The sequence below is a fragment of the Loxodonta africana genome, chromosome 1 (assembly GCF_030014295.1).
Source record: "Loxodonta africana isolate mLoxAfr1 chromosome 1, mLoxAfr1.hap2, whole genome shotgun sequence".
In the NCBI taxonomy this organism is placed as follows: domain Eukaryota; kingdom Metazoa; phylum Chordata; class Mammalia; order Proboscidea; family Elephantidae; genus Loxodonta; species Loxodonta africana.
Genome location: NC_087342.1, coordinates 17,018,423 through 17,040,522, shown reverse-complemented (window position 1 = coordinate 17,040,522; position 22,100 = coordinate 17,018,423). Strand labels below are relative to the sequence as shown.

General features: G+C 37.9%; 1 protein-coding gene across 2 annotated transcripts in view; it reads left to right on the top strand.

The window, feature by feature from the left end:
* Positions 1-22,100, top strand: part of LMLN (leishmanolysin like peptidase) — a 106,255-nt gene that overhangs the window by 6,825 nt on the left and 77,330 nt on the right. For both annotated transcript variants that reach the window (XM_003412951.4, XM_003412952.4), the window contains exons 2-7: positions 9,911-10,008; positions 10,869-10,899; positions 12,250-12,332; positions 13,703-13,820; positions 16,724-16,902; positions 20,688-20,793. In XM_003412951.4, coding sequence (XP_003412999.2) covers positions 9,911-10,008; positions 10,869-10,899; positions 12,250-12,332; positions 13,703-13,820; positions 16,724-16,902; positions 20,688-20,793 — 615 coding nt within the window. The remainder of the gene's footprint in view (positions 1-9,910; positions 10,009-10,868; positions 10,900-12,249; positions 12,333-13,702; positions 13,821-16,723; positions 16,903-20,687; positions 20,794-22,100) is intronic.

Here is a 22,100-nt window from a genome sequence, read left to right as displayed (position 1 = left end):
AATTCCCCATGTTATGAAATGTTTCACGGATTCATCATTGTTCTTTATTGATGTATAGTATTCCATTGTGTAAATATACCATAATTTATTTATCCATTCATCCGTTGATGGGCACCTTGGTTGCTTCCATCTTTTTGCTACTGTAAACAGTGCTGCAGTGAACATGGGTGTGCATATATCTGTTCGTGTAAAGGCTCTTATTTCTCTAGGATATATTCCAAGGAGTGGCATTGCTGGATCATATGGTAGTCTAGTTTTTTAAGGAAGCGCCAAATCAATTTCCAAAGTGGTTGTACCATTTTACATTCCCACCAGCAGTGTATAAGTGCTCCAGTCTCTCCACAGCCTCTCCAGCGTTTATTATTTTGTGTTTTTTGAATTAATGCCAGCCTTGTTGACATGAGATGGAATCTCATTGTAGTTTTGATTTGCATTTCTCTCATGGCTGATGTTTGTGAGCATTTCCTCATGTATCTGTTAGCTACCTGAATGTCTTCTTTAGTGAAGTGCCTATTCATATCTTTTGCCCAGTTTTTAATTGATTTATTTGTCTTTTTGTAGTTGAGTTTTTGCAGTATCATGTAGATTTTAGAGATCAGGCGCTGATCAGAAATGTCATAGCTAAAAACTTTTTCCCGGTCTGTAGGTAGTCTTTTTACTCTTTTGGTGAAGTCTTTGGATGAGCATAGGTGTTAGATTTTTAGGTGCTCCCAGTTACCTAGTTTCTCTTTTGGTTTTTGTGCATTGTTAGTAATGTTTTGTATACTGTCTATGCCAGGTATTAGCGTTCCTAATGTTGTCCCTATTTTTTCTTCCATGATCTTTATCATTTTAGATTTTATGTTTAGGTCTTTGATCCATTCTGAGTTCGTTTTAATGCATGGCGTGAGGTATGAGTCTTGTTTCTTTTTTTTTCAGATGGATATCCAGTTATGCCAGCAGCATTTGTTAAAGAGACTGTCTTTTCCCCATTTAACTGACTTTGGGTCTTTGTCAAATATCAGCTGCTCTTATGTGGATGGATTTATGTCTGGATTCTCAATTCTGTTCTACTGGTCTATGTGTCTGTTGTTGTACTACCAGTACCAGGTTGTTTTGACTACTGTGGTGGTGTAATAAGTTCTAAAATCAGGTGGCATGAGGCATCCCACTTTCTTCTTCTTTTTCAATAATGCCATCCTTATACTTCTTAAAAATTTATTTTTGGTATTGAGAATATATACAACAGAACATAAACCAGTTCAACAATTTCTACATGTTCAATTCAGTAGCATTGATTACATTTTTAAAGTTGTGCAGTCAATATCACCCCTTTCCAGATTGCTCCTCCCCCATTTACATAAAGCCTGTGGCCCTTAAGTTTCCTATCTAATCGTTCATATAGATAGTTCTTAAAAGAGACAATGCTCAAGGTAGACATTCTTTACTAGTTATGGTTGGCTCTTCTTTGGTTTTAACAAGACTTAAGGGGATATTTTTGGTTTAAGGTTTAAAGTTAATCTCAGGGCAATAGTTTCAGGGGTTCATCCAGCTTCCATGGCTCCTGAAAGGCTGAATTCCATGAGAATTTGATATTCTGATCTGCATTCTCCCCCTTTTTGATCAGGATTCTTTTATAAAATCTTAATGTTAGCCAGGCACCATCCAGTTCTTCTGTTCTCCTGGCAAAGGAGGCAGCTGTTCGTGGAGACAGTTAGCCACACATTCCATATCCCCCTTGTACTCTGACTCTCCTCCTTCCTCTGTTGCTCCAGGCGAATAGACACCAATAGTTGTGCCTTGGATGGCTGCTTGCAAGCATTTAAGACTCCAGACATTATGCAAGGAACTAGGAGGTAGAACAGAAGCACTAAACATGTTATTAGGCCAATTAACTGGGATGTCCTGTGAAACCATGACCCTAAACCTCTAAACCCAAGAACCAAATCCCACAAGGTGTTGGTTGTACACAAGCAGCCCCAGCAGCTACTCTTTTTTGGTCGTTGTTGTAAATATATCCATCACAATTTCTGCCAATTCAACTTTTTACAAGTGTACAGTTGATTGACAGGAACTACATTAATTGGCTGTGCAACTCTACCCTTAATGAGTGTGATTTTTCTGTCACCGTAAACTGAAGCTCAGTGCTCTGTAAGCAGTCGCCTTCCTGTTTCCCTTTCCCTCCCACCCTGGTAACCACTAATAAACTTTGGTCTCTATGTATTTGCCACTTCCTGTCTTTTGATATAAGTGAGGCCATACAATACTTGTCTTTTTGTGATCAATTTATTTCACTCAGCATAATGTGTTCAGGCTCCATCCATGTTAAGCATGCATTAAGACTTCACTTCTTTTTTGGGCTGAATGGTAGGTATTGCATTGTATGTGTGTACCCCAGTTTGCTTATGCATTCATTCATTGATGGGCATTTAGACTGTTTCCACCTTTTGGCTATTGTGAATAGTGCTGCGAAGAGCATATGTCTCTGCTTTCAAGTTCCTTGGGTAGACTCCTAACAGGGGAATGGTTGAGTCAAATGGTAGTTGTAGTTTTAGTTTTTTGAGGAACCGCCATGCTGTTTTCCACAATGGCTGTACCATTTTGCATTCTCACCAGCAATAGATAAGAGTTCTGATGTCCCCACATCCTCACCAACATTTGTTATTTATTTATTTTTTGAATCTTAGCCATCCATAAAATAGAAAAAACCAAACCCATTGCTATGAAGTCAATTCTGACTCATAGAAACCCTCCAGGACAGAGTAGAACTGCCCCACAGGGTTTTCAAGGAGCATCTGGGGGGTTGAAACTGCCAACCTTTTAGTTAGCAGCCTAGCACTTAACCACCACTCCACCAGGGCTCCATTAGTCACCCTAGTGGGAGAGTCATCTATCTATGTCTTTATATTTAAAATAAGTGTCTTGTAGACAGCAAGTACCATATTTCACAAACAAGGAGCTTGCACAAATGACACACCCACATATATAATATGCATTGTGAGCCTATGAAAATAATACATGAGGGGGTTGCTGGCAAAAAAAAAAAAAGTAGTTGCATAAGAATATGGTAGTTGGATCTTCCTGTGCTAACTCATCTGACAATTTCTGCTTTTTGATGGGATCTTTAGTTCATTTACATTTAACGTAATTATTGTCATGCTCTGCAGTTTAGCCATTTGATTTCTCTTTGCTTCTTTTGGGTTTTTTTTGTTTCTTCTGTTTCCCCTTTGTATTCCATTTTGATTCTCTTCTGGCTTGTTAGTGATATCTTCTTGCCTTATTATTTTTTAAATTTAAAATTTTAACCTACAATAAAATGCACATTTTTTGAGTGTTTGCTCTAGGAATTGTAATATGTATCTTGTTTTTATGACACCTACTTCAAGTTAATATTGTACTACATGTTAAATATAGGAACTTTTCAACAGTATATTTTAATTTACACCCTGTTCCTTTTGCTATTGTTGAAACATATATATGTATATATCTATTTATATGTAACGTTACAGGAAACCCTAGTGGCATAGTGGTTAAGTGCTATGGCTGCTAACCAAAAGGTCAGCAGTTCAGATCTACCAGGCACGCCTTAGAAGCTCTGTGGGCCGGTTCTACCCTGTCCTGTAGGGTCGCCATGAGTCGGAATTGACTCGATGGCAACGGGTTTGGTTTGGTTTGTTTAACGTTACACGTGTAACATATATTACATATGGTGTAAACCTCATGTTTATAATTTTTTCTTTTGAATGGTTATACGTCTAAAGAAATTAAAAGAGGAAAAGAAATATGTATGTAATTGTGTCAGGGGTCCCCAAGACCACCCCCAGGTTTGGTAATTCACTGGAAGGACTCAGAGGATGCAGCCTATAACCCTAATCATTCGTAGCTAAGATTTATTACAGTGGAAGGATATAAAGGAAAATTAGCAAAGGGCTCATGGGGCAAAGTGGGAGGGGTAGTTGAACCAGGTATAAGCTTCCAAGAGCCCTCTCCCAGTGGAGTCACACAGGACACCCTTGATTCCTACAGCAATGAGCTGCGAAAACAAGTCCAAAATGTTGTTTACTAGGGAAGTTCATGAGAGCCCAGGACTCCAGAGTTTTTATCAGGATTAGTTACAGAGGCACAATTTTAGACACTGAAATTCCAGACTCCCAGAAATAATCAGGTGTTCAGCATAAACCACATTGTTTCTACAAACAGTTTAGGCACGGTTTAGGCCATCGTTATCATTTAGAGAAGTTTTATTTCAGTTTAAGGAACTGTCTACCCTCCAAGTTCCCAGATGCCAGCCAAAGGCCATCTTTGCAAGCAAGCCTTTCCAAGGATAGCAGTCTCAGGCCTGCTATGTTATTTCTTTTCTGAAAAATAGTTTTTTTATATTTACCCATGTACCATTACCAGTCATCTTTATTCCTTCTTACAGATCCAGGTTACCTTCTGACCCTGAAGGATTTCCTTCAATGACCCTGAAGGATTTCCTTTAACATTTCCTGTAAGGAAAAAACAATTTTCGTTTGTCTGAAAATGTCTGCATCTCCCCTTCATTTTTTAAGCCAGTTTCATTGGATATAGTCCTCTGGGTTGAACTTTCTTCTTCTTTTAGTACTTTAAATATTTGTTCCATTGTCTTCTGGTCTCCATGGTATTTTTTTTTTAATCTTTTTTTTTTGAATATTTTATTGTGTTTCAGATGAAAGTTTACACAGCAGATTGATTGCCATTCAACAATTCATACACAATTATTCCATGACATTGGTTACTATCCCTGCAATATGTCACCATTCTCACCATTTCCATCCCACCCGCCCTGTTTCCATCCGTCCTTGTCCTGTGCCCCTCCTTGCCCTCTCATCTTTGCTTTTGAGTAAATGTTGATTGTTTGGTCTCATACAGTTGATTGTTTAAAGGAGCGCATTCCTCAGAGGTGTTACTGTTTATTTTTTAGGCCACTCTATCACATTGGCTGAAAGGTAGCCTCTGGGAGTGCCTTCAGTTCCATGTTAACAGGCTGTCTTAGGGCAATGGGCTAGGGGTTCCTCTAGTCTTTATCAGTCCGGTAAGTTTGGTCTTTTTTATGAATTTGAGTTTTGACATCTTTCTCACATTCTAACCAGGACTTTCTGTGTGTCCCTGGTCAGAATGGTTAGTGGTGGTAGTTGGGGACCATCTAGTTCTTCTGGTCTCAGGGTCTAGAAGAGGCTGTGGTTCATGTGGGCCGTTTCCTGTAGACTAATTTTTTCCTTGAGTCTTTGGTTTCCTTCACTCTCCGTTGTTTCAGACAGGAAGAGATCCATAGTTGTGTCTTAGATGGCCGCTCTGAAGCTTTTAAGATACCAGACACTACTCACCAAACTAGGATGTAGAATATTATGAACTAAGTTGTGCCAATTGACTTAGTTGTCCTATGAGACTGTGATCCTGAGCCGTCAAACCCAGTAAATCAATCCCTGTTTGTAATGTGTTTTTTTCTCTCGTTGCTTTCAAGATTTTCTCTTTATTTTTGGATTTCAGAAGTTTGACTATAATGTGGCTATTATTATTATTATTTTTTAAAGATTTATCCAGCTTGAATCTGTAAAAGGAGCCCTGGTAGTGCAGTGGTTAAGCTTTCACCTGCTAACCAGAAGGCTGGTGGTTCGAACCCACCAGCTGCTCCATGGAAGAAAGGTGTGGCGGTCAGCTTCCATAAATATTACAACCTTGGAATCCGTATGGGGCAGTTATACTCTGTCTTATAAGGCTGCTATGAGTTGGAATTGACTCTACAGCAATGGGTTTGGTTTTGGTTTGGTTGGATCTGTAAGTAGATGTCTTTTACCAAATTTGAAAAAGATTAGTTATTATTTTTTCAGATATTTTATCTGTGCCATTCTTTTTCCTCTTTTTGTGGGGCACTAATTACGTATCTGTTAGGCTACTTGGTATTGTCCTACAGTTCCCTGAGGTTCTGTTTAATTTTTTCAAGCTTCTTTTTCTCTTCTTCAGATTGGGTAATATCACTTAATCTGTCTTCAAGTTCACTGACCCTTCTACTATCTCCAATCTGCTTTTAATCCCTTCCAGTGAATTTTTCATTTTAATTATTGTACTTTTTAGCTCTAGAATTTCCATTTGGTTCTTTTCTGTAGTTTTCTCTGCTAAGGTTCTCCATCTGTTTATTCATCGTGTATGTATTTTCTATTAAGTCCCTGAAACTTAAAAAAATTTTTTTTATGAAAATATACGCAGCAAAACATATATCAGTTCAACAATTTCTGCATGTACAATTTAGTGACATTGATTACATGCTTTAAATTATGCATCTATTCCTGCCTCCTTTTCCAAATTATTCCTTCACTGTTAACATAAGCTCACTGCCCCCTAAGCTTCTCATCTAACCTTACAAGTTGCTGTTGTCAGTTTGATCACACATGTAGATAATTCTTTATAAGAGCACAGTGCTCAAGACAGATATTCTTTATTAATTAAGTTAAATTATTGTTTGGTTTCAAAAGGACTTCAGAGTCATCGAACTCATTTAAGCAGCGTTTAAGGTCATTGTTTAACATCTGGATATAAAGGAGCCCTAGTGGTAACAGGGCTCTTGGCTGCTAACCAAAAGATTGGCCATTTGACCCCAACAGCCACTCTGTAGGAGAAAGATGTGGCAGTCTGCTTTTGTAAAGATTTACAGCCTTGGAAGCCCTGTGTGACAGTTTTACTCTGTCCTGTAGGGTCGCTATGAGTCAGAATTGACTTAATGGCAATGGGTGAGGTGTCCTAGGGTCACTTTTTATTCATTCTTTTTTTCTTGAGTATAAGTCACTTTTTTTATGTTTTTGTTCTCATGTCTGTTGATTTTTGTTAAATGCTGCCAGCCTTGAACACTGTCCTCTAACTGCTCAAGTCACTTAGACTGTGACTTTCTCCCACTCTGAGGCCTGGTTTGGGGAGTGCTTTCAGGCAAAAAGTTAGACTTGTAAATCTCACCAGGTGTCATTCCTTTATTTCAAGGATAGATTCTTCCAGTTTCTGCCTCTTTTGTGGCATTTTTTCAGTACTTCAAATTTTTGTTTTTTTAATATTTTGTTCAGATTTTATAATTTCCCTTCAGCAGGATTAGTCCTATTATTCTACTTTGCAATTTCTAGAACAGCAGTTCCCAATGTCTATTTTTAGATGGTATTGCCAAGCTTTATATCCCTGATTCTGTACTTTTGTAGTTCAGGCTTCTTGAATCTAAGTTCAAGAGTCTACTTATCCCTGTTTTGTTTCTTCTTTGAAGTCTTTTCTCAAACATCACCTTCTCGTTGAGGCATCCCCTTCCCATGCTTCTCTAGGCCTGACTTAAGTTCTGCCTTTCTGTGAACTTTATCCATTTTATTATAGTAATTGTTGGGTTTATTTGGCCTTCATTAACCTTGAGCTCCTTCAAGTTAAGGTTATATCTGCATTCCCAGTACCTATCACAGGGCCTTGCACATGTTTAAATGAATGCATGTTGTTAGTTTTGCCTCATTTATATGTTGAATTCTTTTTGGATCTTGATTATCCCATCTATTTTTACTATACGTTGGGTGTAAAAGTTTTAGTATTTTTTTTTAATTAAAAAAAGTATTTTATGGGCCCAGCACTAAAAAATATTTTACTAATTTTGCATATTCCTTTCATTAGGGTTATTGAGTTACAGTTTAATTTGTTCCACACAGTATTTTGTTTCTAATTACATTCTCTTCACACTTCAGTTTTTGAAGATTGATCTATTGATGTATGTTCATGTTTTAGGCACTGTGGATTAAATAGGAACTCAAGTATATATGCATAATTATAGTACAATCTAGAAAATGATGTACTGCAAAAGTAATACTGTGAAAGTCAAAGGAAGGGCAGATTACTTCTGTCATAGAGTATTTTCGGATTGTTTCAGAGTTCTCCCATGCTACCTTCTTCGTGCTGGAGTAGGAGGATTCTAATTTATGGAAGTAGGAAGAGAGAGCGTGCCAGTGGAGGGAAAAGTGTAAGCAAGTATGAGGAACAGCGTGAGCAAGTGAAGAGGCAAGAAATCAGAACGTGTGTGCAGAAAATACCAAATAGCTCAGTTTGGTTATAGAATGGAAGAAGTCGGAGATAAGATGGGAAAAGTGGTTTTAATAATAGAATAGTGAACACTTTGTGAGCATTTGTTTTCTATCATTCACATTTATATATATTAACTTATATAGTTATTTGTTTTACACACAGTGAAACTTGGGCCCAGAGAAGTTACACAACTTGCCTGAGATCATAGAGTTAGCAAATAGTGGAACCAAGAACAGACCCCATCAACTTAATTCTAAAACCCACGTCCTTAACCACTGGCTTTTGGAGAGTTTTGAATATCAACTTAAGGATTTTATACTCTAGATTTCCTAAAGTGCGGCTGAGGCTGTAATATTCCCTTGCTCTGCTTACACATTTCTGATGGCGTTTTACTAGGTATAAAATCTGTTGCCTGGAGATGTGGGTCAGGATGGAGTAGGGAAAAGACTGGAGGCAGAGATACCAGGCCAGAGACCATTACAGTAGGAGGAGCAGTAGGTATTGTAGAAATCTATGACTTGTTATATTAATAGATCAAAGGCATACAGTATAACATTTTTTTCACAACAAAGCGTAAAACTTTTATTGTGTAAATCTGCAGAAATAGCATAAGAAGAAAAATGTGATTATTAATTGCTGGAGTTATAATAAGAATGATATAGTATATAGCTTACATTTAGTTAACACAATTTTTTTTCTGTACTTTGAGTTGTATGAAGTCTTGATACTGCTGAGACCTTTTTTATACTCTTTTATTCCCATCTCTTTTGAAAAAATCATGTAAATGAGGACTGGAGAAGAAATTCCAGTGAAATGACTCTTTTGTTAGGACCTTTATCATTGTTCTGTTTTAAAATAACATCCTTTTGATCTCTTCCCATCATTTTCTGAAAAATCAAATAGCAAAACTGGAATTTATATAAGAAGCTTCAAATATATGACAGGAAACCTAAAAATTTTTTGGCAGCTGCTGTTAGCATAGGAGAATGCATGTAACTCCAATTTTCTTTTTTTTATTGTGCTTTAAGTGAAAGTTTACAATTCAAGTCAGTTTCTCATATAAAAACTTTATACCCACATTGTTATGTGACCCTAGTTGTTCTCCCTATTACGTGACAGCATACTCCTCTCCACCCTGAATTTCCTGTTTCCATTCAACCAGCTCCTGTCCCTGTCTACCTTCTCTCTGGCCTCCAGACAGAAGCTGCCCACATAGTCCATGTGTCAACTTCAGCTAAGAAACACAGTCCTTGCCAGTATCATTTTATGTCTTATAGTCCAGTCTAATCTTAGAAGAGTTGGCTTCGGGAATGGTTTTAGTTTTGGGCTAAGAGAGTCTGGGGGCCATGTCCCCTGGGGTCCCTCTAGTCTTGCAGCATTAAGTCTGGTCTTTTTACTAGAATTTGAGTTCTGCATCCCACTTTTCTCCTGCTCCATCGGAAATTCTCAGTTGTCGTCCCTGTCAGGGCAGCCATCTAGTTCTTCTGGTCTCAGGTTGACGAAGTCTCTGGTTTATGTGGCCCTTTCTGTCTTTTGAGCTCATATTTTCCTTTTGTCTTTCGTGTTCTTCATTCTCCTTTGCTCCAGGTGGGTTGAGACTAGTTGATGCACCTTAGATGGCCGCTTGCTAGCTTTTAAGACCCCAGATACCCATGTCACTCAGATTTATAGTACCTGTCTTCCAAATGATAGTATTAACTTGGGGAATGTTTGAGGCCCCGGAATGTTGAAATGGTGGAGTATAAGCCCAGGGACTTTTTTTCCTAGGTGGTATACTTGAAATTCAGTTATTAATTTTAAATTGAGGCCTCAATTGGTTAATCTGTACAACATACATATATTTTTAAATGGCAAATCTTTTCCTTTTTTACAGGTCATAAATAAGGTTTATCTTAAGGCAAATCATGTTGTAAAGAGAGACACTGATGAGCATTTAAGGATCAAGACTGTCTATGATAAAAGTGTTGAAGAGTAAGTACACACCATTATTTTTTCATCTTTTTTCTTGTGGATTTTGATATTAAAGATATTTCCAATATTAACTGAAATAAAAACAAGTCCAGAGATGGAAGTAAATAAAAACTAGCACAGCTTCAAGATGCAAATAAACTAAAGCTGCTCTTTAGTTTGGAAGATGAAGGCCGTGGGATATGATTAAAGTCTATACATCATGAGTAATTTAAACAGCAAATATGGGTATACTTGGATGCAGTCAATAAGAGATCTGGAAGACACTTCTGCAATAACTACCTAGAGGAAAAATAAGAGGAAACACTAACATACACAACAATAGGAAATTTTACAACACTATTAACCAGAAAGGTGACATAGTCTAACTTTGTATTTAATCTAAGAGGAATTCAGAAAAAGATAAATTATATGCAAGATATGTGAAGACCTATTAGGAGTAGTTGATGTCTTTGCCTATCCTTAACATGCCAAATGAATGAGATAACATATGACTGTGCCTAGTACAGTGCTTTGGCACATAGTAAACTCTCACATGCACATTGAGGTAAGTTGAGATTATTGAGGACAGATATTGCATACTTCTGTACAGTGTCCTGGAGCCTTGGTGGTACAGTGGTTAAGCGTTAGGCTGCTAAGCAAAAGGTTGGCAGTTAGAATCCACCACCACTCTGTGGAAACCCTATGGCGCAGTTCTTCTCTATCCTATAGGGTTGCTATGAGTCGGAATCAACTTGATGGCAACGGGTTTGGTTGTTTTGGTTTTTTATACACTGTTCTTGGGGCTCCTGCCGGAGATGTGAGCAAATGAGACAGTGGTCCGCCAACATGGTAATTCTTAAATTTCACGTCTTCATTTTCAGGTTGCTCCCTGAGAAAAGATACCTTGTAAAGGTATGTAATCAATATTCCTGGCTTGCAAAGTATACTTAAGATGAGTGCATTTTATTGTATATAAATTGTAAAGAAAAATATATATGTGGCTGTTTGTGAGTGGCTGAATAAAAGGTGTGAATCTGTCTATCATTTTAACCAAAGATGTCTTTGTGATGCACTCACCGAAACCTGGTCTGTTTTGATATTACCTTAGTGTTCTCATTTTATGATTTGGTATTAAATCAGCCGTCTCATTTTCTTATTCGCTGTCTCTGCCAAGATTTTTGGGAGCAGGGTATGCTGAGGATAGAGTAGAAAACAACTCTTTTTTTTTTTTTAAGTTTCCATATTCTTTGTTTTTTCTTGAATCTGGATTCTATGCCCAAGAGCTGATGTCATTACTTTCAAATCATTTTGCAAACAAATATTGCTCTGCCAATTTCAAAACTGGTAAAACACAAAAGTTGTCACTAATCTGAGATTCTATGGCATTAGGAGATAGAGGTTGATAGACTTTGGCCTGTGGGTCAAATCTAGCCCACCACCTGTTTTTGTCTTTTAGTGTGGTAAAATATATGTAAAAAACACCTGCAAATTCAATACTTTTTATGTGTACAGTTCAGTGACATGGATTGCGTTGCGCAACCATCACTACTATCCATTTCCATATTTCTCCCACACCGTTAACAGCGACTCATTGCTCTCTAAGCAATGACTCACCCTTTTTCCCTCCCTCCTGCCCCTGGTAACCACCAGTGAACTTTGGGAAAAGACATTTTTGAGATACATTGAGAGCAGCATTTTCTTAATGGAAGCGTTCATTCTCCTGAATGTGAATTGACTAGATAGTGTGATATGCCAAAGTGGTTGATAGAGGTGGTAACCTCATCAGATTCTTAACTGTTAGAGAATCACACTTTTGGGAAGGATAGCTTTCATTAAGGCAACTCATTGTGCACCGGAAAAATCAGCAGGGTTATGGTAGATGTTCTAAACATAAGATTTTTTTACGCATAAACCACCTTAGTGTTGGGAATCATTTAAATCAGGTTCAAATTTGCAATAACCTAGATAAATAGTTGAGATTCATGTTTTTTGCTTAAATGAGGGTAGGGAAGGAAGTTTGTCCCCAGTACTCTTTTTCCACACTCGAAAGCAAGGACACTCCCTTGCTCCTAGACTCAGCCACCCTCTCCCTCACCCCCTGCCACATGACCTTTGACTACCTGGTATTTATATTCCAGAATTGTAAGACATTTCCCCTTTCCCCACTCAGTCCGTAAAATCCCATGCTTTACTTGTTTTACATATAATTTATCCCTTGGCAATAATTCTGACTGACTTTTTTCTTTTTTTCCTTTCATTTAGAACAAACTTTTCCCACAGGCTATTTCTTATTTAGAGAAGACTTTTCAGGTCCGTAGCCCTGCGGGTACTATCTTACTGAGCAGGTATGTCATACTACGCACGAATTGGTTTTCTTTAATTGTTACGACTGTGCCCGCCCCATCCCACCAGTGTGGCATGGTGTGAAACTGTGGTACTAGAATATTTTGTTATGCTTGTTCCTAGAGACCAAACTGTAAGGTGTTTAAAAAGGATTAAAAAAGTGCCTGCTGTGTAGCCATTTTTCCCCTAGCTTTCCATTATGAGAAGGGTCTTTTCCTAGGGTGTAGTTGTACCCTCTTCACCATACCTTCTTCCTCCTTTCTGAGTCTACGTATTGACTCTGTGAAGTACTTTGGGTTTTTGGAAAATCAGGTCAGGAGGATTTCCTATGGAACTAAAATTCTTTCTTAGCCCACTTAAAAAGAATTTTTTTTTCTTACTGTGCTTTGGGTGAAAGATTGCAGCTCAAGTTAATTTCTCACACAAAACTTTGTAGACATATTGTTACCTGACATTAGTTGCAATCCTCACAATGTGACAGCAGCCTCCTCCTTTCTACCTCAGGTTTCTTTTTTTTAATTTTTGTTGTGCTTTATGTGGAAGTTTACAAATCAAGTCAGTCTCTCATACAAAAATTTATGTACACCTTGCTATATACTCCTAGTTGCCCTCCCCTTAATGAGACAGCACACTCCTTCCCTCCACTCTCTATTTCTGTGTCCATTCAGCTGCCTTCTGACCCCCTCTGCCCTCTCATCTTCCCTTCAGACAGGAGATGCCCACATAGTCTCATGTGTCTACTTGATCCAAGAAGCTCACTCCTCACCACTATCATTTTCTATGCCATAGTCCAGTCCAATCCCTGTCTGAACAGTTGGCTTTGGGAATGGTTCCTGTCTTGGGCTAACGGAAGGTCTGGGGACCGTGACCTCCAGGGTCCTTCTAGTCTCAGTCAGACCATTAAGTCTGGTCTTTTTATGAGAATTTGGGGTCTCCACCTTAGGTTTCTTGTATCCATTCAACCAGTTCCTGTCCCTTCATGCCTTCTCATCCTGCCTCTGGACAGGAGCTACCCATTTGGTTTCGTGGATCTAATTGAACTAAGAAGCATACTTCACATGAGTATTATGTTTTGTTTTATAGTGCAGTCTAATCTTTGTCTGAAGAGTGGGCTTTAGGAATGGTTTTAGCACTGGGTTAACAGAGCATCCTGGGGCCATAGTTTCAGGGATCCCTCCAGTCTCTGTCAGACCATTAAGTCTGGTCTTTGAACACGAATTTGAGTTCTGGTCCATACGCTTAGCCCACTTTTGTAACTAAAATAGTTACTGTTATTAATGAAGTAATGTAGGGGCTCCTTGTTTTCAATTGCTGTGAACTATTGTTTGTGTGTTCTTTTGTAATTAAATTTTGATGTACAAATGAATTGAAGGCAGTGTGCAACAAACCAATATCTCTGGAAGGAAAATGATCCTCACAGATACTGTACTGGGGAGTGTGCAGAGCATACCAAATGCGGCCCAGTTATAGTGCCCGAGGAACATCTCCAGGTCAGTCACTCTGTTCGTAAGTGTTCTCGCTCTTCAAGGTAACGTTAGGGGGGATTTTGAATCTCTGAGTATCACACAGAAGTTTTTACAGATTTCACAAAAATAAACACAGGTATGCTGGTTTTTTTTTTCTGTCGTTGGTTTTCAAATGAGCTTAGCGATCTCTTCCTTCTTTTTTTTTTTTTTGCATTTATCTTTTCTTTGGGACTGCTGTATCAGTCCTTGCTTAGAACTTTGTCTTTATCCTCTATAGCATCTTTTAGCAGGTATGTGCCACAGCCTTTTTTGAATGGCAGTTGACATTTATTTTAAATAATGTCAATATGCTTCATCCTGACCTAGTAATTTATTCTGTAAGAATACTTATAACTATGTAGTGTATGTTTTGCAAAACTTTAAATATGTCTATTATAAAACCAGTTGTCATGGGGTCGACTGACTCATGACAACATATGTGTCAGAGTAAAACTGTGCTCTGTAGGGTTTTTAATGGCTGATTTTTTTGTGAAATAGTTAGCCAGGCCTTTCTTCCAGTGTACCTATGGGTAGACTCAAACCTCCAACCTGTCCAATAGCAACTGAGCACATTAACTGTTTGCACCACCCAGGGACTCCAGGCCTATTACGTTGTTGTTGTTGTTGTTAGGTGATGTCAAGTCAATTTCGACTCATAGCAACCCTACATGACAGAATGGAACTGCCCCATGGGTTTTCTTGGCTGTAATGTTTTTGGAAGCAGATTGCCAGGTTTTTCTCCTGCAGAGCTGCTGGGTGGGAATCTTTTGGTTCACAGCTAAGTGCTTAACGGTTTGTGCCAACAGAGCTGTGTATGCCTATAATAAAGGCTATTGCTGTCAAGTCAATTCTAACTCATAGCCACTGTATAGGATAGAATACAACAGGCCCGCAGGGTTTCCAAGGCTGTAAATCTTTACAGAAGCAAACTGCCATATCTTTCTCGCACAGAGCAGCTGGTGGGTTTGAACCACCGACCTTTCAGTTAGCAGCAGAGTGTTTAACCACTGCACCACCAGGACTCCAGTATGCCTATTATAGTATTAAAACCAAAAACCAAACCCACTACAGTCAAGTCGATTCCGACTGATAGCGACCATATAGGACAGAGTAGAACTGCCCCACAGAGTTTCCACGGAGCGCCTGGTAGATTCAAACTGCCAACCTTTTGGTTAGCAGCCGTAGCACTTAACTACTACGCCACCAAGGTTTCTGTTATAGTATTAAAAAAATATATATATAATTCTATATAATTATATTAGTTAAATATAATTCTATATAATGGAATACCATATAACTGTTAAAGAATGAAGTAGATCTCTATGTACTGATTTGGAAAGATATTTAAGTTCTGAAGTGAAAGAAAAAGTTGCAAAACAATATAAGTAGTCAGCCTATTTTATTTAAAAAATATAGACACACACAATAAATAATCTGGAAGAATTCACACATTAAAAAATCTGGATACAAACCAAAATATAATTTTTTTTAAGAGTTGGATTATTGGAGGGCTTTCATTTGATGTTACGTATTTTTATAAAGCTCTGATTTTTCATATTGAGCATCTATGCCTCATATAAAAAAAAAAGATAAAAATATTAGACACATACCAGAAAACCAATTTATTATAAATATACACCTGAAAATATGAGAATTGCTCCAGCTGTTTTTCTCTATTTAGCTGTGGTCTGTCATTACTTACAGAAAATGAGTACATACCATATTCATAACCAAAATAAAGCATTTATTTAGATTATGCTTATTTTGTAAATTTCTTCTTAGGGCATTTGAAGCTCAGTAAAGTTTTTATAATTCTATACGTTGGCACCAATACGACTAGCTTGCTCAGCTTTCTTTTTTTTTCTCCAATTTCTGGAGGATGTAAAGGGCTTTAGGGACACATTTAAAAATTAAAATGAATTGTTAATTATATACTCATCTCTTTCTCAAGATATTTTAAGACAGATTTCTTTGCTTTTTTCTGAGGTTTTTGCTTGTTTGTTTGTTTCTAATTATCTTGGCTTTCCAAATGTCCCGTTGCCTCACTTTTTTTTTTTTTTTTTAATTAGATACGTGATCATGGGGAAGAATGCTTAAAAATCACAATTTTTATAATACCAATTATTCATAGACTAAATTGAATTTTAAAATGATAAAAACATGTGTTAAAGAAGCAAGCATAAACAGTGTGCACTTCCTGAGATGGGAATTTCTGGGTTTTTTTCTCTCTACAAGTATTGTTTGTGCCAAAACATCACCATTTACTTATTTTTCTGTTTATAACTTGGAGTTATATGATTGGAAACTTTGAAAGAAAAAGCACTCTAAAAAAACAATCCTTACAAGGATAAAGATTTATCTAGAAAACTAGTAAAAAGGGTAATATTACAGAATGAGTAACTTTTTACTTTATATCCTTTTGTTATTATCTAATTTTTAATGAGATGCATAAGTTATAATAGGAAATGTATTTTAATTAGGTAAGTTTTTTTATTAAATAAATTCTAAATTTGTTTATTTTGGAATAACTGTGGGTTCATAAGAAATTGCAAAAGAAAAAGGAAAGGGAAGTCCCATGTACCCTTCACCCAGTTTTGGGAGGGCTGATTTTTTAAAAGTTTTTCTAGTTTTGTATTTTTCTGCTTTCCAGCTGGTTGTTTTTTTAGAGATTTCAAGATTTATGATCATTTAAAAGCAGAAATTTTAGTAAACCAAATCTGAAATTAGAAGTAGTTTCTGAGTAGAGGGGCATGGATTTTTATAAAAGATTAGGAATGATAAATTATACTGCATTTATTGTCTACATTCACTCTAAGATTAACTTGTAGTTAATCACTACAGCTAACCTTGTCTTTGGTCTGGTTTTCTCTTGGCCCCTGTGGGTGCAGCAATGCAGGGTCTGCCGTGGGGGTAACTGGTCGTGTGGAGCAGTAGGTGTGCCAGACCAAGAAGGCATCAGGGATGCAGACTTTGTTTTTTATGTTGGTGCTCTGGCCACCGAGAGGTGCAACCATGAAAACATCATCTCTTACGCAGCCTATTGTCAGCAGGAAGCAAAAATGGACAGGTAAACTTTCCCCTGAGATCTAATATGGGAACTGTGGAAACAAATCATATCCTAAGTGTGAAGATCACAGGCAGTTGGCATTTGCCACATTGTTCCTGGTACCAAGAAATAGCAGGCTGCCTGGACTGGTAGAGGGGGAAGGCTGATAATCAGACAGTAATTAATATGGTAATGTCAATTTTCATGAAAGAGAACATGAAAAGCTCTTTGACTCTCCCCCTGCCACTCCTCTTCCATTCCTACCCCACGCATAAACTCCAAAGAAAATGTCTGCTGTCAAGAGATTTTGCTTTCGAAATGAATACCTCTTTACGGAAACATTTTGAACTTTAAATTTAGCATTTCTGTGAGTCGGAATTGACTTGGGGGCAACAGGTTTTTTTTTTTTTTTTTGGTGTTAAAACTGTAAGGTGTTAAAGATACCTATTCATTTGATAGTCATTACTTGTTATATGTGCCTTAGTGAAATTATCTCTTAAATTCAAATTCCTGTTTGTCATTTACAAAGGATTTCAAAAAAAGTTCACTGTGAAGCAGCCTTGAAATGAAAAGTTATTATATATGCAGAAGATTGCCTGTCATACACCAGACAAATCAATTAAAGGCAGCGAAAGTTGCCAGGAGTCTCAGAATGGACTGTAGCATTCTCAAAGCTTGGAGAGGTTAGTGTGACTAATTCATGTACATGTGAGGGCTGCCACTGAGGTGCTTAACACCCGTCATGTGTCAGAAGAATCTAGTTGACTTTAAAGAGAAGGTGTTCTAACGTCTATTGATATGTAATTCAGCTAAGACAAAACAAAGGAAACACTGGACTGTGCTTCAGAATTATACAGTCAACCCTGAAGGTGCTAAGGAGTCAAGATGACCAGCATAGGTTATGAGAAGCTGTTACCATAATATTTTGTGTAATTATTGATGGATGAAATAAATTAAGAAAAATCTTTAGATTCTGAATGTTGAGAAAGCTTAGAATCAAGTATTGATTGTGTTACTGAAGAAGAAAGTACTACATGTTCTTATGAATGTATGTGTGCTGTTGTTCAGCAAAAGTCCTTTTTTCCTGAGACATCGTCATTAAATGTATGTCTTGTAATTAATGCTGACTCCCCCAAAACCAAACCCATTGCCGTCAAGTCGATGCCGACTCATAGCAACTATATAGGATAGAGGAGAACTGTCCCATAGAGGAGCGGCTGGTGGATTCAAACCACCGACCTTGTGGTTAGCAGCTGAGCTCTTAACCACTATATCACCAGGGTGCCAATGGTGTCTCAGTGTCAAGGAAATGTGGTATTTGAAGTGCCAAATGAATGATAAATTAAGTCACTTGATAAAATGATATACTTTTTTTTATTGTGCTTTAAGTGATACTTTCTTAAATTAGTTTTTTGGGGAAGAAATACACCTTCATAATAGCAATACTGCAAAATGAAGACCAGTTCTTTACTCTTAATTCAAACTAAACCATATGGATTGCATGCACATACATGTATATGCATGCATATGGACACACACACACATACTCAAAAAGTTTCCTTTTGAATGTACTGTTAAGTGCCAACAGAACATTGTTAAAAGTGGGGTACATAGTATGATTCCATTCTGATTTAAAAACCTGTATATGTACTTGAATGTAGAAATAATTAGGATTGCCAAGCGTTTCAGTTTACCTGGGACTGCCCTGGTTTCATCCCAGAAAGCCCTGCGCTCTGGGTCACCCCTCAGCCATCCCTCCGTTGGTCACCCTAGAAATAATGCACACCAGATCATCACCAGTTACCATTGATAGTGGGGTGTAGTGGGAGTGGGGTGCAGAACAGGGGATTTTCACTTTTTTCTGTATACATTTCTCTGTTGTTTGAATACGAATCTTTTTACAGTGAGCGTTATTACTTCTATTATAAAAGATGTGTTAAGATGAAACCGTAAGCACTAGGAACAGCGTGGCTTTCCTGGGAGAGTGTGGGAGGGAGATAGTTTTAGATTAGTTAATCTCATGATAATGCTGAAAGTACCTAAAGTATCTAACCTGGGGAGGGAATCCAGCACAGGAGTCACACAGATGAGAATCCATAACCGAGAGGTACTTTTCAGTTTCATCCCACTCTTGCTATGTTTGTTTGTAAGATCATTGGGTGGCGCAAAAGGTTTGCACTTCACTATTAACTTAAAGCTTGCCAGTTTGAACCCACCCAAGGATGCCGCAGAAGGAAGACCTGGCAATCTGCTTCCGTAAAGATTATAGCCAAGAAAACACTATGGAGCAGTACTGCCGTGTAACACGTGGGGTCACCAAAAGCTAGAATCAACTCCATGGCGACGGATTTTGTTTGTAACATAAAAGAGAACAAAAGGGGAAAACATAGTTTAGATTAGTTGAGCAAGGAAGATCTCTTTAAAGAGTAAAATTTTAGCTGTGGCCTGAACATTGATAGATTTTATACAAAGAAGGAAGTGGAGGAAAGAGCTTATGTTAGGGAAAAACATGTGTACCTGTTGTTAGAAGCCACTTAAGCAGAGACTGTTGGAGAAAGAGAGCGTCAGGCAATGCAGCTGGAGAGGCAACCAGGGCCGTATTATTCTAAGTGCCTAAGAAGTCCTTGAAGAATTTTAACCCTGGCAGTGACATCCGTTTTATATTTTAGAGATCACTGTGCAGTGGTTTAGTAATATTCACAGTTTTTCTAAGTTTAAGTCTGTTCTTTAAGGAAAAAGTGTACAGTATATTTTATTTTGCATTTAAATAAGGTGAGTGTTCTTTAGGAGTCTCTGAGTGATGCAAATGGGCAAGCACTGGACTGCTAACTGAAAGGTTGGCGGTTCAAACCCACCCAAAGGCACCTCAGAAGTAAGGCTTAGCAATCTACTTCCAGAAGGTCAGAGTCATGAAAACCCTGGGGAGCAGTTCTGCTCGGCACACATGGGGTTGCCATGAGTCGGAGTCCACGCGACAGCAACTAACAACAACAAATGTTCTTGGTAGCAATTCTGTGGCACAGTGTTAAGGTGGTGGCGGGAGACAGGACTTTGGGGTCTCTCAGCAGTGCCTGTCGGCCAGAGCTGCTGAAAGACAGGTAAGTGCACGATGGAACTGGCTGAATTACCTTGGGATCTCGGAGTTTGCTCCTGACCAACTTGAGTGACCACCTGTCACTCTCAGGTTCTAGGCACAGAGAGAGCTATAGAATTCTATAGGCTCTAGAATTCTGTCGATTCTAGAAGGTGTAAAATATGAAAGAACATGACGGAAAGGTTGAAATCTTTATGTGAATGAGGACAGTGCTGGGGCAGGAGAAAGGGGGTAGAAAGATGGAGACGAGAAGGTTCAGCAGCCTTCAGCTACCTGAATGATTGGTTTATTGTCCTGTTGTATGTCTGGTTTCCATCTACGGCTACTTGTCCATCTCTGCGCCTATAATTATAGTGAAATGCTGAAGTCAATTACAGATTACTGCAAGTAAAATAGTGTTAGGATTTGAGTATTCTACTTTATTCCTTTTTTTTTGTATTGACGTATTTTAAAAATTCACACTGAAGTGTGAATGACTGTGTCCTTTTGTGGGAACAGGTGTTGATTGGCCGTGTCATAGGAAAGCAGAGCGTACATGTCTTAAGAGTGAAAGACAGTGAAAGTTAGATGTTATGATACAAAATGACATTTGCTATTTAGCGAAGATTTTTCTGTCTTTGGGCAGTTTTTGATGGAGAAGTGTGGGTTAGTAAATAATTGCAGTAAACACCGTTCTGGTATATAATGAAAAATTCAATGTCTGTTTTAACAGGCCAATAGCAGGATATGCTAACCTGTGTCCAAATATGATCTCTACCCAGCCTCAGGAGTTTATTGGGATGCTGTCCACAGTGAAACATGAGATTATTCATGCCCTGGTAACTTCTAGTAACTTCTGTTCTTTTCTTCATGCCTTGGGTTCCTGTTTACTATATTCTCGTTTTGAAAAATACAGTAATTTCAAGATAATGTGGATTCTTAGATTCACGTTCAGTAAAACTCGATTTGACTAGGTTTTTGCCAATATAGAATTTTTAATGGTAGGAATGGTGACTAGGTTGAATTATACTATCTAAAATAATTAAACAAGTAAAGCCTTTGGGTAAGTGGGATTTCTGAGAGATTGGTTAAGTTTTTTAAGAAAAGCATTAGGAATTTAGAAAAATTCACTTTCCCCTAGAATGATCACTGATATACTAATTATAGATCTTTTTTATCTTTTCCAGAGAGCTCATTTCTATGAGTCCTCTTGGTCTCTTTGAGCTTTCTAACATTTAGATATACTAATTTGGAACTTCTCATTCTTTCATCCTAATTTGTCCAAAATAGGGAGCTTTTACTATATGCCCAGGGAATTAGACAAAGTTGCCTGAGACCCTAGAAGATGTTCTTGACTGATGCCATTCATGTTTTCAGAAAGTAGATGGCAGTAAAATGCAGTGATTAAGAGAGAGGATCACACAGACCTAGTTAGGAATTTTCTTAGCTCTGTCATTAAAGATCTGTGGGATCTTGGATGAATTTCTTAACCTTTGTAAACCTATTTCATCTATAAAATGAGGACAATAGTAGTACACACCAGAAAGAATTTTTTATGAAGATTAAATGAGACTGCATATAAAGGGGTTAACACCATGCAGTCCCATATTAATCTTCAATAAAATTAGTGGCTATTAGTTATTTATTAGTCTTATTTAGTGAGTGTCTTATGGTTCTCTAAAGAAACAGAACCAAGCAGATATATATTGTGTATTCAATGGCTGTTACACTTATACATATACGTGTGTGTGTGTGTGTGTGTGTGTGTATACACACACATATTTAGAGAGAGAGAGATTTACTTCAAGGAAATGGCTCATGCAATTGTGGTGGGCTGGCAAGTCCAAAATCTGCAGGTCAGGCAACAGGTTGGAGACTTCTGCAGCTTATGCCCTGAAATCTGTAGGGCAGGTGATGAGAAGAGTGCAGGGTTGAAAGAGAGAGTGAGCTCTGCCAGAGTATCCATTTATATTCTGGAGGCAGACCACACCTCCAAGGAAACTCCCCTTTCAGCTGGTTGATCACATCAGATCACATCATGGAAGATGATTACATTACATTATGGAACAGCAACAAGTCCAACATATGACCAAACAACAGAGAATCATAGTCTAGCCAAGTGACACATAAAATTAACCATCACAGT